Source organism: Podarcis raffonei, chromosome 15, assembly GCF_027172205.1.
Source record: "Podarcis raffonei isolate rPodRaf1 chromosome 15, rPodRaf1.pri, whole genome shotgun sequence".
NCBI classification, from domain to species: domain Eukaryota; kingdom Metazoa; phylum Chordata; class Lepidosauria; order Squamata; family Lacertidae; genus Podarcis; species Podarcis raffonei.
Window position 1 is genome coordinate 22,412,519 of NC_070616.1, and position 14,844 is coordinate 22,427,362.

At 47.4% G+C, this 14,844-nt stretch overlaps 1 protein-coding gene across 1 annotated transcript in view; it reads right to left on the reverse strand.

Annotated features, from left to right (window-relative positions):
* The window catches only part of SORL1 (sortilin related receptor 1), a 109,161-nt gene that overhangs the window by 38,188 nt on the left and 56,129 nt on the right, over window positions 1-14,844 (reverse strand). Inside the window, exons 15-22 of the mRNA XM_053366279.1 lie at window positions 12,619-12,747; window positions 11,726-11,811; window positions 11,432-11,604; window positions 10,169-10,300; window positions 8,257-8,348; window positions 6,339-6,585; window positions 1,992-2,130; window positions 417-590 (exon numbers count right to left, since the gene is read on the reverse strand). Of these exons, the coding sequence (XP_053222254.1) occupies window positions 417-590; window positions 1,992-2,130; window positions 6,339-6,585; window positions 8,257-8,348; window positions 10,169-10,300; window positions 11,432-11,604; window positions 11,726-11,811; window positions 12,619-12,747 (1,172 nt within the window). The remainder of the gene's footprint in view (window positions 1-416; window positions 591-1,991; window positions 2,131-6,338; window positions 6,586-8,256; window positions 8,349-10,168; window positions 10,301-11,431; window positions 11,605-11,725; window positions 11,812-12,618; window positions 12,748-14,844) is intronic.

Consider the following 14,844-nt stretch of genomic DNA (forward strand, 5'->3'; position numbering starts at 1 on the left):
GTATATACATTTTATGAAATAAATGAGTATGTATAGCACACATTTATATCAGTTTCTGTACCACAGTAACTGTTATGGGTACTCTCCCGGCAAGCTCTAGGAATTGCAGTTTGACAGGCTTCCACAAAGCCCTAGCTTTGTGTTTTCTAAACTTGGGTCTCCAGCTGTTTTTCTGGACTGCAACTCCCATCATTCCTAGCTAGCAAGACCAATGGTAAGGGATGATGGGAACTGTAGTCCAACAAAAAGCTGGAGACCCAAGTTTGGGAAAGACTGCCCTAGCTCTTCCTAACAGCTAACAGAACTACACTTCCCGGTTTCCCTTAAGAGAGAGTTACTGTTAATCCTGCAGTGCAGACATGCATGAACAGAAGAGATGCACACATCACATCAGAGTGTGGAGGTGTGCTTCTTACCTTCCTTTACACAGGTGCTGTTCTTCAAGAGATACCCAGGCGGGCAATCGCATCTCACTTCCCCAGATGGGAGCACATGGCTGGCAACTCCCTCGGGGCATTTACAGCTTCGGCTGTTGTTTGATCTTGGGAGGCACAAAAGGCTGCAAGGCTTAGAGATGCAAGCATTCTGCCCTGTCCAGAAGAAGGAGAGAGACACCTTGTAAAATCCTGCAGCTTCCAGAGATCGTCCTTCAGGATAATCCATTGAGTCATTATTTCATTTCCATCAACAGTGGGGGGAAGCATTTGCAGCCCGAGGGCCACATTCCCTTCGGGGCAATCTTCCAGGGGCCACTCGGGCAGCAAAAGTGGGCGGGACAATAAGGCTACCGTATTTTCCGGCGTATAAGACGATCCCCAACTTTTCCTGTTAAAATACAGAGTTTGGGATATACTCACCGTATAAGACTACCCCCGCCTGCAGCCAACTAGAGGCAGCCCCCCAACCTAAAGCCCGCCAAGCGCCACCCACCGAGTGCTGCCAGGGCAGAGCGCGCTCCCCTCCACTGCCTCTGCCATCACAGCAGCAGCCCAAGGCGAGGCGAGCGAGCCCCGATCAGCCGTCCAGCAAAGTGGCAGGCTGCGCTCACCGGCTGGTAGTTCTGGCAGTTGTGGGGATGCCCAGCTCCTTGGAGCCCTGGCTGAAGCCGCGCCCCACCTTGCCGCGGGAAGGGGAGGCTGCCGCAGTTGCTGCTGCTTCGGGATAGCTGCCTGCTATCTGGCGATTCCCATGGTGGCAGGGCGGGCGAGAGGGCAAGGGCTTGGAACGGAGTGGGTGGGAAGCCGCTGCCTGGCTGCCTCCCATGCAGCTGCAGCCGCCACCACCTGCCACAACCATACCCAGCGTTTAAGACGACCCCCGACTTTGGAGATGATTTTTTGGGGTTCAAAAGTCATCTTACACGCCGGAACATAAGGTACATTTTACCGTTGTGCAATAGGCTAGTTTCTACACACATAACCTTCTCTATCCTCCATCCAGGCATGCAAGATGGATTTTTGTAGTTCAAGGGCGCATTCCAGGAAGGTTAAAAACACTCAAGGAGGCTGCTAAGCAGGACCGGTGAGGGGTTTGGCAGAGGGAGAGTTCCGAGAGCCAGACAGAGAATTATGGAGGGCCACATTTGTCCCCCGGGCCTGCAATTCCCCACCCCTGGTTTAAATCAACAAGAGGCTTTCCATTTCAAGCTTCCATAGCAATGCATAAAAGAATTAAAATATTAACATCTCATCTGTGATGGGTATGCATGCACACACACACATACTAAAACAATGACATAAAATTGTGTGGAACCAAAACAGTCTAATGGGGATTGTGCATCCTCAGCACTAACTGAATTCTGACTGACTGTGGGGAGGAGGAAGAAACCCTGGAGAAGAAGGAAGAAGGGAAAACAACCCAAAGAGAAGGACTTCGCCCTACAACTTTTTGTTGCGGGTCCAACCTTTGTACGCCAATGTTTTATTTCTCTTATCCAGGGAGATCATGAAATGGAATAAACAGAACCATGATCGTCAGCAGTCAAGAAATACCTGCTGTCTTTCCTCGGTAGAAGATCTTCATATCCATCACACCATTGAGATGGTCAACCAACGTCTCCATTTTGGACCCGCTGTGTTTGGAGGCTCTGAAAATGCTCAGCTGCGACCAATCGTTCCAGTAGATTTCGTTCTGAAAAGCAAACCTCTTATCTTTTAAGCAATAATGTTTGACGAGAATTGCAACTGCAAGTAAGCTAAAACACACACACAAATGAAACCAAAAGCAAAGCAAGTACCATTTAGATATATGAACGCAACAATAATACTTAACATTTATATTATGAATTTCATGTGTCAAGTACATTATCTCAATTATCTTTAAAACAGCTCTGCAATGTAAATCAGTGTTATTATCGCCATATAATAGATCGGGGACTGAGGCTTGGCTGAGGCTACCTTGCAAATTTGTGGGTGAGATGAGATTTGAGCCAAAGCCATCCCAGATCACTGCTTGTACACCGAACCACTACACTGTGCCATTTCATTCCATTGTACTACTCTTGAGACTGTAAGAGGGAGGGTTGTATCTCAGCAGCAGAGGGTCTGCTTTGTATGCAGAAGGTCCCAGGTTCAATTCTTAAGGCAGATGGAGAAAGCTTGTTTTCTCCTGCTCCAGTGGGCAGGACCCAAACCAAAGGCTTCAAGCTACAAGAAAGGAGATTCTAATGAAAAAGTAGGTAAAACTTTATGATGGTCAGAGCTGTTTGAGAGTGGAACAGACTGCCTTGGAAGGTGATGGACTCTCCTTCTTTGGAGGTTTTTAGGCAGAAGCTGAATAGCCTCATCTGCAATGGATGCTTTAGTTGAGATTCCTGCATTGTAGGAGGTTGGACTAGATGAGGGGTCCCTTCCAACTCTATGATTTGATGTCCCGGGTCCAATCCCTGGCATTTCCAGGTTGGCCTGAGTGTGAATTCTGTTTCAAACCCTGCAGAGAGCTGCTGCCAGTCAGCCTGGACCAGGCATAGGCAAACTCGGGCCTTCCAGATGTTTGGGACTACAATTCCCATCATCCCTAGCTAACAGGACCAGTGGCCAGGGCTGATGGGAATTGTAGTCCCAAACATCTGGAGGGCCGGAGTTTGCCTATGCCTGGCATGGACAATACTGAGCTAGAGGGACCAATAGTCAGACTCGGTGTAAGGCAGCTTCCTATGTCCCTCTGGGATTCCTCCTTTCTCAAAATAATTAAACACATTGTCGAGCTGGCTGCTCCAGAACCAGTCAGGGCCATGGCAGCCCCTAATCCAACTCAATCAATTACTGTTCCATTATCCTCTCCCTGACTCCATCTAATACGGCCTTTGCAAATGTGATGCCCTCCAGATGTTAACTAATCCAAGGAATCGCAGAATCGTTCAGTGGGAACAGAGCTGGAGGTCAGCTAGTCTACAAACACAAATACATCCAGCAAGCATGGCCAAATTGGGCCCTCCAGCTGTTTTGGGACTACAACTCCCATCATCCCTAGCTAACAAGACCAGTGGTCAGAGATGATGGGAATTGTAGCCCCAAAACAGCTGGAGGGCCAAGTTAGGCCATGCCTGCACTAATGTAAGCCCTGCAATGCAGGAAAAAAGAGAAGAAGAGTTTGGATTTGATATCCCGCTTTATCACTACCCTAAGGAGTCTCAAAGCGGCTAACAATCTCTTTTTCCCTTCCTCCCCCACAACAAACACTCTGTGAGGTGCGTGGGGCTGAGAGACTTCAGAGAAGTGTGACTAGCCCAAGGTCACCCAGCAGCTGCATGTGGAGGAGCGGGGAAGCGAACCCAGTTCACCAGAATACGAGTCCACCGCTCTTAACCACTACACCACACAATTAAGGGTGTCTTCAATCACACTGTTTTGCTTTTGTTTTTTTATTTCAACATTTGCACGCTACCTCTCGGGGCAAGTCAGCTCAAAAAGCAGCTCAAAACAGACTTAAAGCCGTACAATTCAACGCAGCATCAATGCAAAGGAAGAAAGTGTGAGGTATTTACAATGCAGTCGAACCAACGGTGCATGTGATGCTTCCTTTTAAGCTGCAAAGGGATTGCACTCTGCTGAACTCACAAACGTGAGAAAGGAAGCATAATATCAAATAAATACATCGTCTCCTAGAATCTATACACGTCCCTACAAAAAGGCCTCGGCTCAGCAATGCAAGCACATGCCTTGTGCCTGGGTCTGCCCCTGGCATCTCCAGTTAAAAAGAACCCAGAAATGGCTGGTGGAAGAGACTCTCCAATGGGAACCCTGGAGAGCTGTTGCCAATCACAGCAGGCAACAGTGGGCAAGATGAGGTGGTATAAGGCAGTTTTTCCATATGCAAACAGAGGAGGAATTTCGACATCAAAGCTTCCTATTGGTATGGAGCAGGCAGGACCAAAACTGGGGAGGAGGAGGAGGAAGGGAGGTTCTTCCCACTATAAGGGGCAAAACTGTACCTAATTTGCACATCCCTCCTCTATATTGATAGAGAAATCAGGACTGTGATGCTTTCACTAGACAAGCTCTGAAAAGGGAAAAAAAACCCAAAAACCTCCGCAGATATTCTTGTTTAACAAGCAATATAATTGCCATATATTACTCTCAGTTCTCGCTGTGCTTGCAAGGACATCCTGTACAGAGGGACATCTTTTCTTTATCAGGTTGCCAGGGGCAACCCCATAACCTTGATCTGGACAAGGGTACCCAGAGGGGGATTGGAAACTGGCTGGCTGGAACGTAACTTTTATGGCTTGTACACAAACATTAAACGCTTTCTGTATCTATCCTGGGATCAATTAGTCCACCCTAACTGATTTCAGCAATAGCATTAAGGTTGTTAGTTATACCAAGAGAGTGACGTGGGTTTCTCTGGGAGTGCCATGTCAACGCACCTTCCTTCCTATCAGGGCCAGCCTGGAACCAGAAGTGGATGGATCTCTTCAGAGGAGGGTGAGAGGGGACCCCAACATGGGGGGTAGTCAACCAACAACTTCACCTTATCACCCCAGGATAATCTGCAAAACTGGCACCTATCCACATTTCCCCCCCCCCTGCATTTGTAAGAAATGTATATTTCCGTGTGAAAGCACCCACACTTTGGAACTCCCTGCCTATTGACACCAACCAGGAATCTTCACAGTATTCTTCTCAGCACCTGCAAACAACATTTTTGCTCAGGCAAGGCTCTCCAGATCTCTATAAGACCAACATATGTTTTAACCTGCTTTTAAGCTCAGCTGCTGGTCTTAATTATATTTTGCTTTTTTAAAGGATCTGGTTTTTAAAAAAAAACTGCACTTCTAGTGGGCACTTATTTTCATTTCTTTAGAAAACTGCTTGGATGTTTTACTTACAATCAAGTTTACTTACAATATGCATTTAGATGACAGACAGACAGACAGACAGACAGACAGACAGACAGACAGATAGATGATAGATAGATGATAGATAGATAGATAATGCTGCATCATTCCATGAATTTGCACAACTGGGGAGACCCAACCCCGCTCAGCTGGTCACACACCCAAAGCTCTAGAACTTCTGCCATCGATCCAAGGAGCAGAAGGCCAAACTAGACAGGAGAAAGGTGGCTCTACATTTAAGTTGCAGGTGGGTTTGTTTTTAAACGCAAATACTATCAGCCAGAGAGGGCAGATAATTAATGGTCTCAGGACACACATTGGGAGGGTGGGATTTTAATCCTTTCCTCCTCTGCTGTGGTCCAGAAGAAAATCTCTTATCTGAAGCTATTATATAGATAGTCATGATGGCTACATTGCCACCAGTATCAGAGACAGAATGCCTCTGAATGCCAGTTGATTGGAAACATGCTAGCAGACTTCCTGGTGGCATCAGGCTGGCTACTGCTGAGAACAGGATGCTCGGCTAGATGGACCATTGGCCTGGTCCAGCAGGTTCTTCTTACGTCCTTATGTATTGGGAGGAAAATTCACCGTTGGTGCCATGTGTATTTCGATTCAAGAAACGGTGCCGAGTCTGAACTGACGCCCAGGCTAGAAGGCACAGACTCGTAGCTGTCTTGTTCTGGCCATTGGTCCATCTAGCACTGTCTGCACTGACTGATGGCAGCTCTCCAGGGTTTCAGAGAGGGGGCATTTCCAGCTCTGCTCCGAGATGCGGAAGACTGAACCTGGGACTTTCTGCACGCAAGGTAGATTGCTGAGCTGGGCCCTTCCCCTAACTCCAGCTCCCATCAGCCCCAGCTCAGCATGCTGGGAGCTGCAGCCCAACAACATCCAAAGGGCTACAGGATCCCCATCCCTTCTCCAGCCCAAGATTTTGGTCCAAGAGAGAGAAACATGTTGGAGGGATAAAAAACGAGAGCTTTAAATGAAGGAATACCTTAAAAACAGCGATGGCGTATGGATGCGGGAGGCTGTCCAGGATTACCGATCTCTGCAAGCCATTGAAATCGATGCGCTCGATCCTGTCCATGTAGGCTTCCGTCCAGTAGATCCAGTGATCATCCACCGAAATGCCATTTGGCCACCTCACTCCCTCGGAGACAATGCAAGTTGGGGAAGAGCCATCCATCTCACTGCGGTAAATGCCAGGCTTGGAGTCCCCCCAGTCTGTCCAGAACATCAGCCTGAGAAGGCAAATTATGGACGTTACAAGGGAATTATTGCTCTTCAGCACGTCCCTGGAGCAACCGTAAGGAGCTGCCTTACACCAAGTCAGACCTTCAGTACACATCAGGGACAGGGATCCTGTGACTTTCCAGCGGCTGTTGGACTACAACTCCCATCATCCAAGATCACTGGCCATGCGGGCCAGGAGTGATGGGAAATGGAGTCCACTAATGGGCTACACTGACTGGCAGCAACAGTCAGACAGGGGCCTTTCCTAACCCTACCTGGAGAGTCCAGGGACTGCACAAGTATTAAACGCAAGTGTCCCATCACTGAACATCATCCCTTCCCTGAATTTAGGACAAGGTCTCTCCTCCTGGTCAACAGACAGGACTAACTTCCAACTTCACTAGAGGGAGTGGTTTTCCCTGCCTTTCCAAAACAACCCTGTCTCTTGGGCAAGGAGTAGCATCTGTTCAAGGGTCTGAGAGCTCCATGCTTTTTCTCTGTGCTGAGACTGCCCTCTGGACACAGTGAGAAAACTGTACTCCCCATTTCCAAAAGCATTACTTTACACTCTGCATAAATGAGTTTCACTCCGCAGTTACACAATCAATCAATCCAAATCTCTTTATTAAGGTCAATGAATGGCTGTTGTGGTTGGCGTCTGTCTCAAGGGACAATGGAGTACGCCTTCGGGGTTGAAGTCAAACCACTGCATTAGCAGAACCGAAGTGACCTCCCTAGGGCGCAAGCTTGGGCAGTGTGTATGGAGGTCTTGGACTGCACAGATGATGTAGTCCAAAGGAAAGCAGAGGAATAAGTTTGGCACCAGCAGGGCTGCAGGAGTTGCCAATAAGAGGCATACCATCAACCATCTTAGGGACTCCACTACAAATTTGTGTAGGGTTTACTCCTTAGCCTTTTCTTTCCCCAAAGATATCTCACAAGGCAGTGGAGGGTTTAGGATCAGAGCTTTCCATCTTCTAGATGGGCTACCTTCCTAGGTTGATGAGCCCCATCTGCATCCCACTGCCCTCTAGAGCATGGGCAGAAACCGCCTTCTTGGTGGTTGGTCAAGAGACTATTGGTCTTGTCCACTCAATCTGCCAGAGCCTGTCTTCGCATGCAGGGGAAATCCCTAACTCACTGAGGGTTAGAGACCCATTGGCTACCCTCATCTGGTTTAGCTGGCCAGTTGAAGCCATTTCCTGGGGTGTGGCCGCTGTTGCATGTTGGCAGCTTTTAGGAGCCACAGGTGAGAGCTGAGTGCAGGGTGGGGACCAAAGATGGAAAAACTAACCCAGGAGTACAATGTGTTCCCCACGAGAGGTACTCCTCCTCCCCTGACTCTGCATAAAATGAACAGTATTCAAAAAGAAACTGTACAAATATATAAAGTAATTCCAAAAAAAAAAAAGAATCATAACAATAACATCCCTACATGTTACCATATTACAGAAAAGGGAGGTGTAGAAAAAAAAAAAAACCCCAGCAAGTTTGCTAAAATTAGTCTCTGGCGAGATTTTAAGTGCAGAAGCTTAATATTTAACCACCCTGAAAGAGGACACATTAATTTCAGTCCTGCCCTTGCACCATTCACCCTTCCAGCAGCCCTGTGGAGCTGGCCACCATTCCACCCAGAGTCTTACAAATCTGGCTGCTAGTGTTTCCGACGTCTCACTTACCCTTCTTTAGGTACCAGAGTCAAGGCTCGTGGCCGTTCGAGCACAGAGGAATCCAACACCGTAAGTCTCAAGTCTCCGTCTGGGTTGGCGACCTAGTGTGACACCACAAAGAGGAGAAACAAGGAGCATATCTGACTGTCATCATGGGCGGCAGCAGCAGAACTATTCCTGTACAGATTGGTCAACATTATAGTTATTCCAAAGGCTTATAGCCAAGGATGTGGACCACTGTATTCAATGCACATGTATTCCGCAGTATTCAATGCACATGTATTCCGCAGTATTCAATGCACATGTATTCCGCAGTATTCAAAGGATTTACGATTGCACGACAGAAGTCACTCCAATCCTTCTTCCCCCCAACCTCAATCTGCTCCAGAAGGTTCAGGTGTTGGAGATTCATTCCCCGTGTCTGCAGTCATGGGATTGCTGTCTATCACATGACGGTGTATGTTTACATTCCACAGTGTGGGAAGTGACGGAGACAGGATGTTTTGGTACTACTGTGTTTCGTGAAGTAGGACTATTGTCCTTTTGTTCTCTCTCTTTTTGGTCTGATGAGAAAGAGGATGGAGCTAAGTCAGAATGCTCTGAGTGTATTATATGTAAATAGCCAAAATGTTGAGCTACTGAGTTTGTTACGCAAACTGAATACTCTGCAGATCCCTAAGTGTGCTGATGTCTCCAAGGCATCGGCCGCTGTGATATTCAGGTTGGAGAAAGCTTTTGAAGCTCCTGAACGATCAACCAGGAGGGAGAGAACATGCCAGTCGGGCATGTGTCTCTACCAGGGTCCTACATGAGAGTAGGATGCTCCTAACCCCCCCCCCAAAAAAAACCATATTTAGGGAGCACATGTGCAAATATGAATCCTTGCATTGACAGAATGAGGTTTGGCCCTGCAGGTCAGAAATTGCCCACGCACTTCACCAGCTTCATAAAGGAGGAAGATGGAGCTTTTCGTTGTTGTTGCTGAACAACTGGGATCCAGGATCTCTTGCCAAATTGCTGCCAACTACTCAGAGATCTACTGGTAGCTCCGAATCCCGTCTCTGCCCACCCCAGCCTTGTACTCCCAACCTGACCAAAGCAGGAAGCAGAAGGTTGTAACACTGCCCTATGCCACTGGCTCTACTGAGATAGACAGATAGATAAACGCAAAGCAAAAGCCTGAACGAACTCTGTAAAAGCACAGCAAACAGCTTCCTGCCACTAACTTGGATTAATCTGTCCATTCATTCAGGCTTCTGGTCACCTGTATACCAAGCCTTACTGGGGCAAATGGGTTGGTTACCAGAAAGCAGCTGGAGAGAAGTCGTGGGTGGGGACTATCAGCTCACAGGTGGGCCAAGGCTGACAGAGGGGATGATGGCAAACTATTTTCAACATCCAGGCTGTGGGAAATGCTCCTCACGTGGCCAAAATGGCCCCACTCAAGAGCTTTTCAGGACAGCAACAAAATACATTCAGATACATGGCTCGCAGGAGGGAAAGAAGAACTTAATTTTCCCTTAGGGTCAACCTATGCTCTGCCTAGACTGCCTTTTTGGGCCTGGTGTCCTCCATGTGTTTTGGACTACAACTCCCATCAGCCCTGCCAAGCATGGCCAATGGCCAGGCACGATAAGAAACCAAACCCTGTGGCTCTGTGCACAGATGCGCCAAGTGGCGAGGGCAGGGAAGGTTCTGCAGTGGCCCTGCCTGTCTTGGCTGGCCGCTAGCTCTCCTTGACAGGAAGGGCTATAAAAGCTTCAGGGTGGGACTCTGCCTGCAGTGATAGTCTTTACTGACTCTTCGCTTACTATATTATTTATTTTGACCTCCTGGGTTTGACGTTCCCGGCTTCCAATGAGCTCCAAGAGCAGGAGCTGCTTTGGGCAACAACACACCCAGGTTGCACAGAGACGCATACCTCGATTTTTGGAATGCCAGCGTTCACCCAGTACAGCAGCTGGCTGATGGGTTCAAAGGCCAACGCTTCGACCGTCTCCAGACCGGTGCTGACGATGATCTCCTGTCCCGAGCTCCCATTAAGACACAGGCGCTGAAAATAAATAAGAACAAGGAATCCAGAGAATCAATGAGTTCAATTCCAATTCAGAGCAAATCAAAAGGGGACTAGAAAACAAGCACATCCATGGGCACCTTGAATCAAGCATGGGAAAAACTTTTTTCCATCTGGAACACTTTCTGGGGGGCACATGCTGGTGGTATGTGAGGCAAATTTGAACACAGCAGTGAGTGTAAATTGCACCTTTGTATCATAGCCTAGTTTCCACAAACACCCTTTTCTACTCAGGCAAGCAAGAAGCATCATCTGGCTAAGCTGTGAGCGCTGCTAAGACTGACAGGGAACAAGGGCAGGGGCTTTTCGGCGCTGCCCCCTCCCCACCTTTAGAATTCTCTCCCCCAGGGAAATATGCACAGTCTTGCAACGGCTGGCTTTAATGCGCTGTGCTTGGAAAATGTTTCAGCTGCTACTGGTTTCTAAAATAAAATTACTGGTGTTTTTATGGGTTACAAAATGAAAAAAAAAACTATAAACACACATATTTTGAAAATCAGGTCAAAAAACTATTTAAAGTCATTCAGTAAAGTTTTTGCCTGGCTTGGATGTGTCCTTGAACTCCAATCTTGTCTCTTGCTTGCTTGAACGGAGGGACATGTGAATGTGTCTATAAATTACCCTAGTGTGCAAAGGTGAAATTTATATCCATTGCCCCACCCACTTTTCCCTCTGGCCCCGCCCACCACTGGCATGTGGCCCCTGCAAGGCTGCCGAGAAGGGAATGTGGCCCTCAGAATGAAATAGGCTCCCTATGATATCTAACTCATTTTTAAGAGCGTTGGATAGCTCCATTGGTTAGAGAGTGGCACTGACAATACCAAGGTTGCAGGTTCGATTCCCGTAAGGGACAGATGCATTGCATTGCAGGGGGTTTGCAAGATGATCCTCAGGGTCTCTTCCAACTCTATGATATCCCTGCATCTTTGCCCACCGTCTTTGATCCTTGACCAAAAGCGATAGCCTGTCCTAGGATGCCCTGTTCTCTAAAACAGCCCCCAACATTACGCCCTTGCTAATCCATACGGCTGCAACTCTCCCTGGGACTCCTAGACGGCGCCACCTTTCTTCCAAAACTTTCACCAAAGAAGCTCAGAAGGCAAAACTCACCTGGATAATGTCCAGCGTCACGTCGGCCCAGTACAAACAGTTGCGGTCATAATCAAAGTCAAGGGCCACCGCCCCTCGCAACCCCGTCAGCGGCAGCTCTTCGCTGATCCCAGAGGAGAGGTCGTATCGGTGGATGGAGTACCGTGTGGTGTAGAGAATGAATTCATTCTCCTCTGCAGACAAAGCAGACAAGAGAACATTGGATGCAGCCTTTGGTCTCCACCTCCTCTGGCTAGAACAGTTGCTCTGATTGGTGGTTCTAGTGGGGGCGGGAACTGTCTCCTTCCCACTTACCTGCTAATGGACATGGTACAGATTCCCCTTCCAGCCGAGCCTCGACGTCCCCCCCTGAGCAAGTGTCTCCAGAGATCTTGCGGTAACTAGCACAGAAAAGTGAAGAGTGTTAATGCTGCAGTCCTGCTCTGTGTCCACTGATTGCACAGGCTCTCCTTATGGTCTTATCTAAGCACACTGACTAGGTAGCCAGTCCCACTTAGACCCATAGGAAGAACAAACCCATTTCCTCTTAAACCTGTTCCTTCTTCTGAATCCATCTGGGAAAAATGGCATCATGAAGGGAACAGGTAAAGGTAAAGGACCCCTGGACGCTTAAGTCCAGTCAAAGGCGACTATGGGGTGCGGCACTCATCTCGCTTTCAGGCCGAGGAAGCAGGCGTTTGTCCACAGACAGCTTTTCCAGGTCATGTGGCCAGCAGGACTAAACCTCTTCTGGCGCAACAGAACACTGTGACGGAAACCAGAGTGCACAATAACACTGTTTACCTTCCCGCCACAGCAGTACCTATTTATCTACTTGCACTGTTGTGCTTTCGAATTGCTAGGTTGGCAGGAGCTGGAACAGAGCAACAAGAGTTCACCCTGTTGCGGGGATTCAAACTGCTGACCTTCTGATCAGCAAGCCCAAGAGGCTCAGTGGTTTAGACCACAGCGCCACCCACATTCCTATCTTCATGAATACATGACCCACCTTTCACATATAACCAACTATCCTGCTTACATTGAGGTGGGCGACCTGTGGCCCTCCTGTGGCCTTTTGAGGGAGAGCAGTATATAATGTTAATAATAATAATAATAATAATAATAATAATAATAATAATAACAACAACAACAACAACAACAACAACAACAATAATGGATAAATGCATGCCACCAGGGCAGTCACCTACCCTCTGGTCTTCTTGTAAGTTGAACCAATGGGACACAGCACAGGGGGAGAAGATGGTTTGCCAGCAAATTCAGGGTCTGGTACACAAACTTCCAGTGACAAGTCTTCGCTCAGCTTGAAGCCAAAGTCACTGAGCCGGGAAAAAACAGAGGCGAGGGGCAAGGGGAGGGGAGGAGAAGGAAATGTGCCCTTCAAGTGTAGGTTCATATACATAGGTATTTATTTAACTACATTTTTACAATTAGGGGGAAAAAAAGCTAAAGCACCAAATGTTCTGGAAATGCAGCTATTTAAACGAAGGTTCTTATTAGCAGAATTCAAATATCTCACAGTATGCCCTTTTTCACTGGAGGACCTGTGAACATGTTAATGCATCCCAGGAGGCCTTGCCAGCTGGCAGCTACACAACCCGAGAGCCAGATGCTGAAAGAATTTATCTTTACGCCCCCTCCCACCTGCCCTTGCCAAAAATTAATTTCATTTGCTTCTCCATGATGGACTTTCTTTCGGATGATGCTAGCTCCACAGCATTTTAATCAGTAATAAAAAATGAATTGACCCGCAATTACACCCGCAAGAAAGTCCGTATTCCAATGTACATACACAGAGAGAGCTCACAAGGACTGTGTAAAGTAAATTAGGCCAGGGATGGGGAATCCACACCTGGCTCACCAGCTCTTCTCATCTGGCCCATTCTAGCCTGTTCAGCTGATGCGTGGGGCCTTCAAACCATCTCAGTTCAGGTACACCAAGTAGTTCTCATTGAGAACTAGACACTCTCTACACAAAGCAGAACTGAACCCCATCTGGTGGTGCACATGGAGCTCAATCCTGCTTTGTGCAGCATCTTCATCTCCTGGTGGGCCAATTTTGACGGCTGGACCACCCACCTGCCAATCACCTGGTTTTCAATATGACATCAGAAGATTTGACAGTGGGTGATCCAACCCACCAGTAAAGTTGGCCCATGGGGTAAGAGGGATAAAGTTCTAGCCCAGTATTACCCAGAGAACTTCATTGCTGAAGGAGAACATCAACCCAAGTCTTGTCAAGCTTGGTCCAACGCTCTTCCCACCAGCTTAACTCTGTACACATGCTCTAGAACAGACAATCCCTAACAGTTCAGCAACAAGAAATTTATTAGAGAGGTTGGCCATGGGAGGATTGGCTTGTGTGGCAAAATACACATCCAGTCCACAGGCCACTGCCAGGGAAACAAAATGGCCCCGGGGAATGCCAAAGCTGTTCACCTCCAAGTTACAGTAATAGTTATTTCCACAAGCTCCATTCACCTCAAGGGGTTTTCTTCTTCCAGTGAAGTTCTTCAAATATCAAAGTGATTGTATGCTACCCAAGAGCTACTTGCTTTCTGCAATATGGGTCCACTGAGGCCCAAACCACTGTCAAAATTTATCCAAGGTAACTGGCAGCTGTGTTAATGAATTCCAGCATTTTTACTTTTATCTTGTGGCTAAGTCTGCCTCGAATTATATTGAATAATTCATTGGATATAATAAATTCCTCTCCAAAAAACAACACATGCACACTGAAATCTATTCTAGATCACCTTGACTCTTGTTTTATTGGATAGAAAGTCACCTTGTACTTTTGAGGAAAGTTGTGTTGGTTGGTTTTTTAAAGCTGTTTTAAATATCATATTAAGGGACACTTCACAGCAATCCATCAGTAGTTTCTGACAAAGCGTCAATACCTCAAAATCCAGCAACCAGAATTCCATTTTCTTTTAGCCCCTCTCCCACAGACCTAAATTCCCGATATCTGAGGTTGTCATTCCCCTGTGTTGACGAATATTCATATACCCACAGCCTAGTGAGTTTTTCCCTTAATTTACCAGGTGACCATTAGTCAAGCCAATTCCTCGTAAAGCCTCCTTATCTGTAATATGGGCAGGATAATACTAATCTACCTCACAGAGTATGTACCACACATGACAACATGACAATGTATGCAAGCCCCTCTACACATGCCAAAATGCTATATAAATGCTAAGGTATTAATAATCCCTTGTTCAGTTTGAGTGCTCAAGGCCAACTGATCGGTGGGAGTTATGCGCTCATAATTACACAAGGAACTGCAGCCAACATTCCCTCGGGAAGCTGCCTTCATTTGAAGGAAAAAGTGACAAGGCAGTAATAATTGCTCGCCTCTATTTCTGGATGCTCCAACAATCTCAGCTAAAACCTCATTCGTGGTGGGGGGGGGGAGG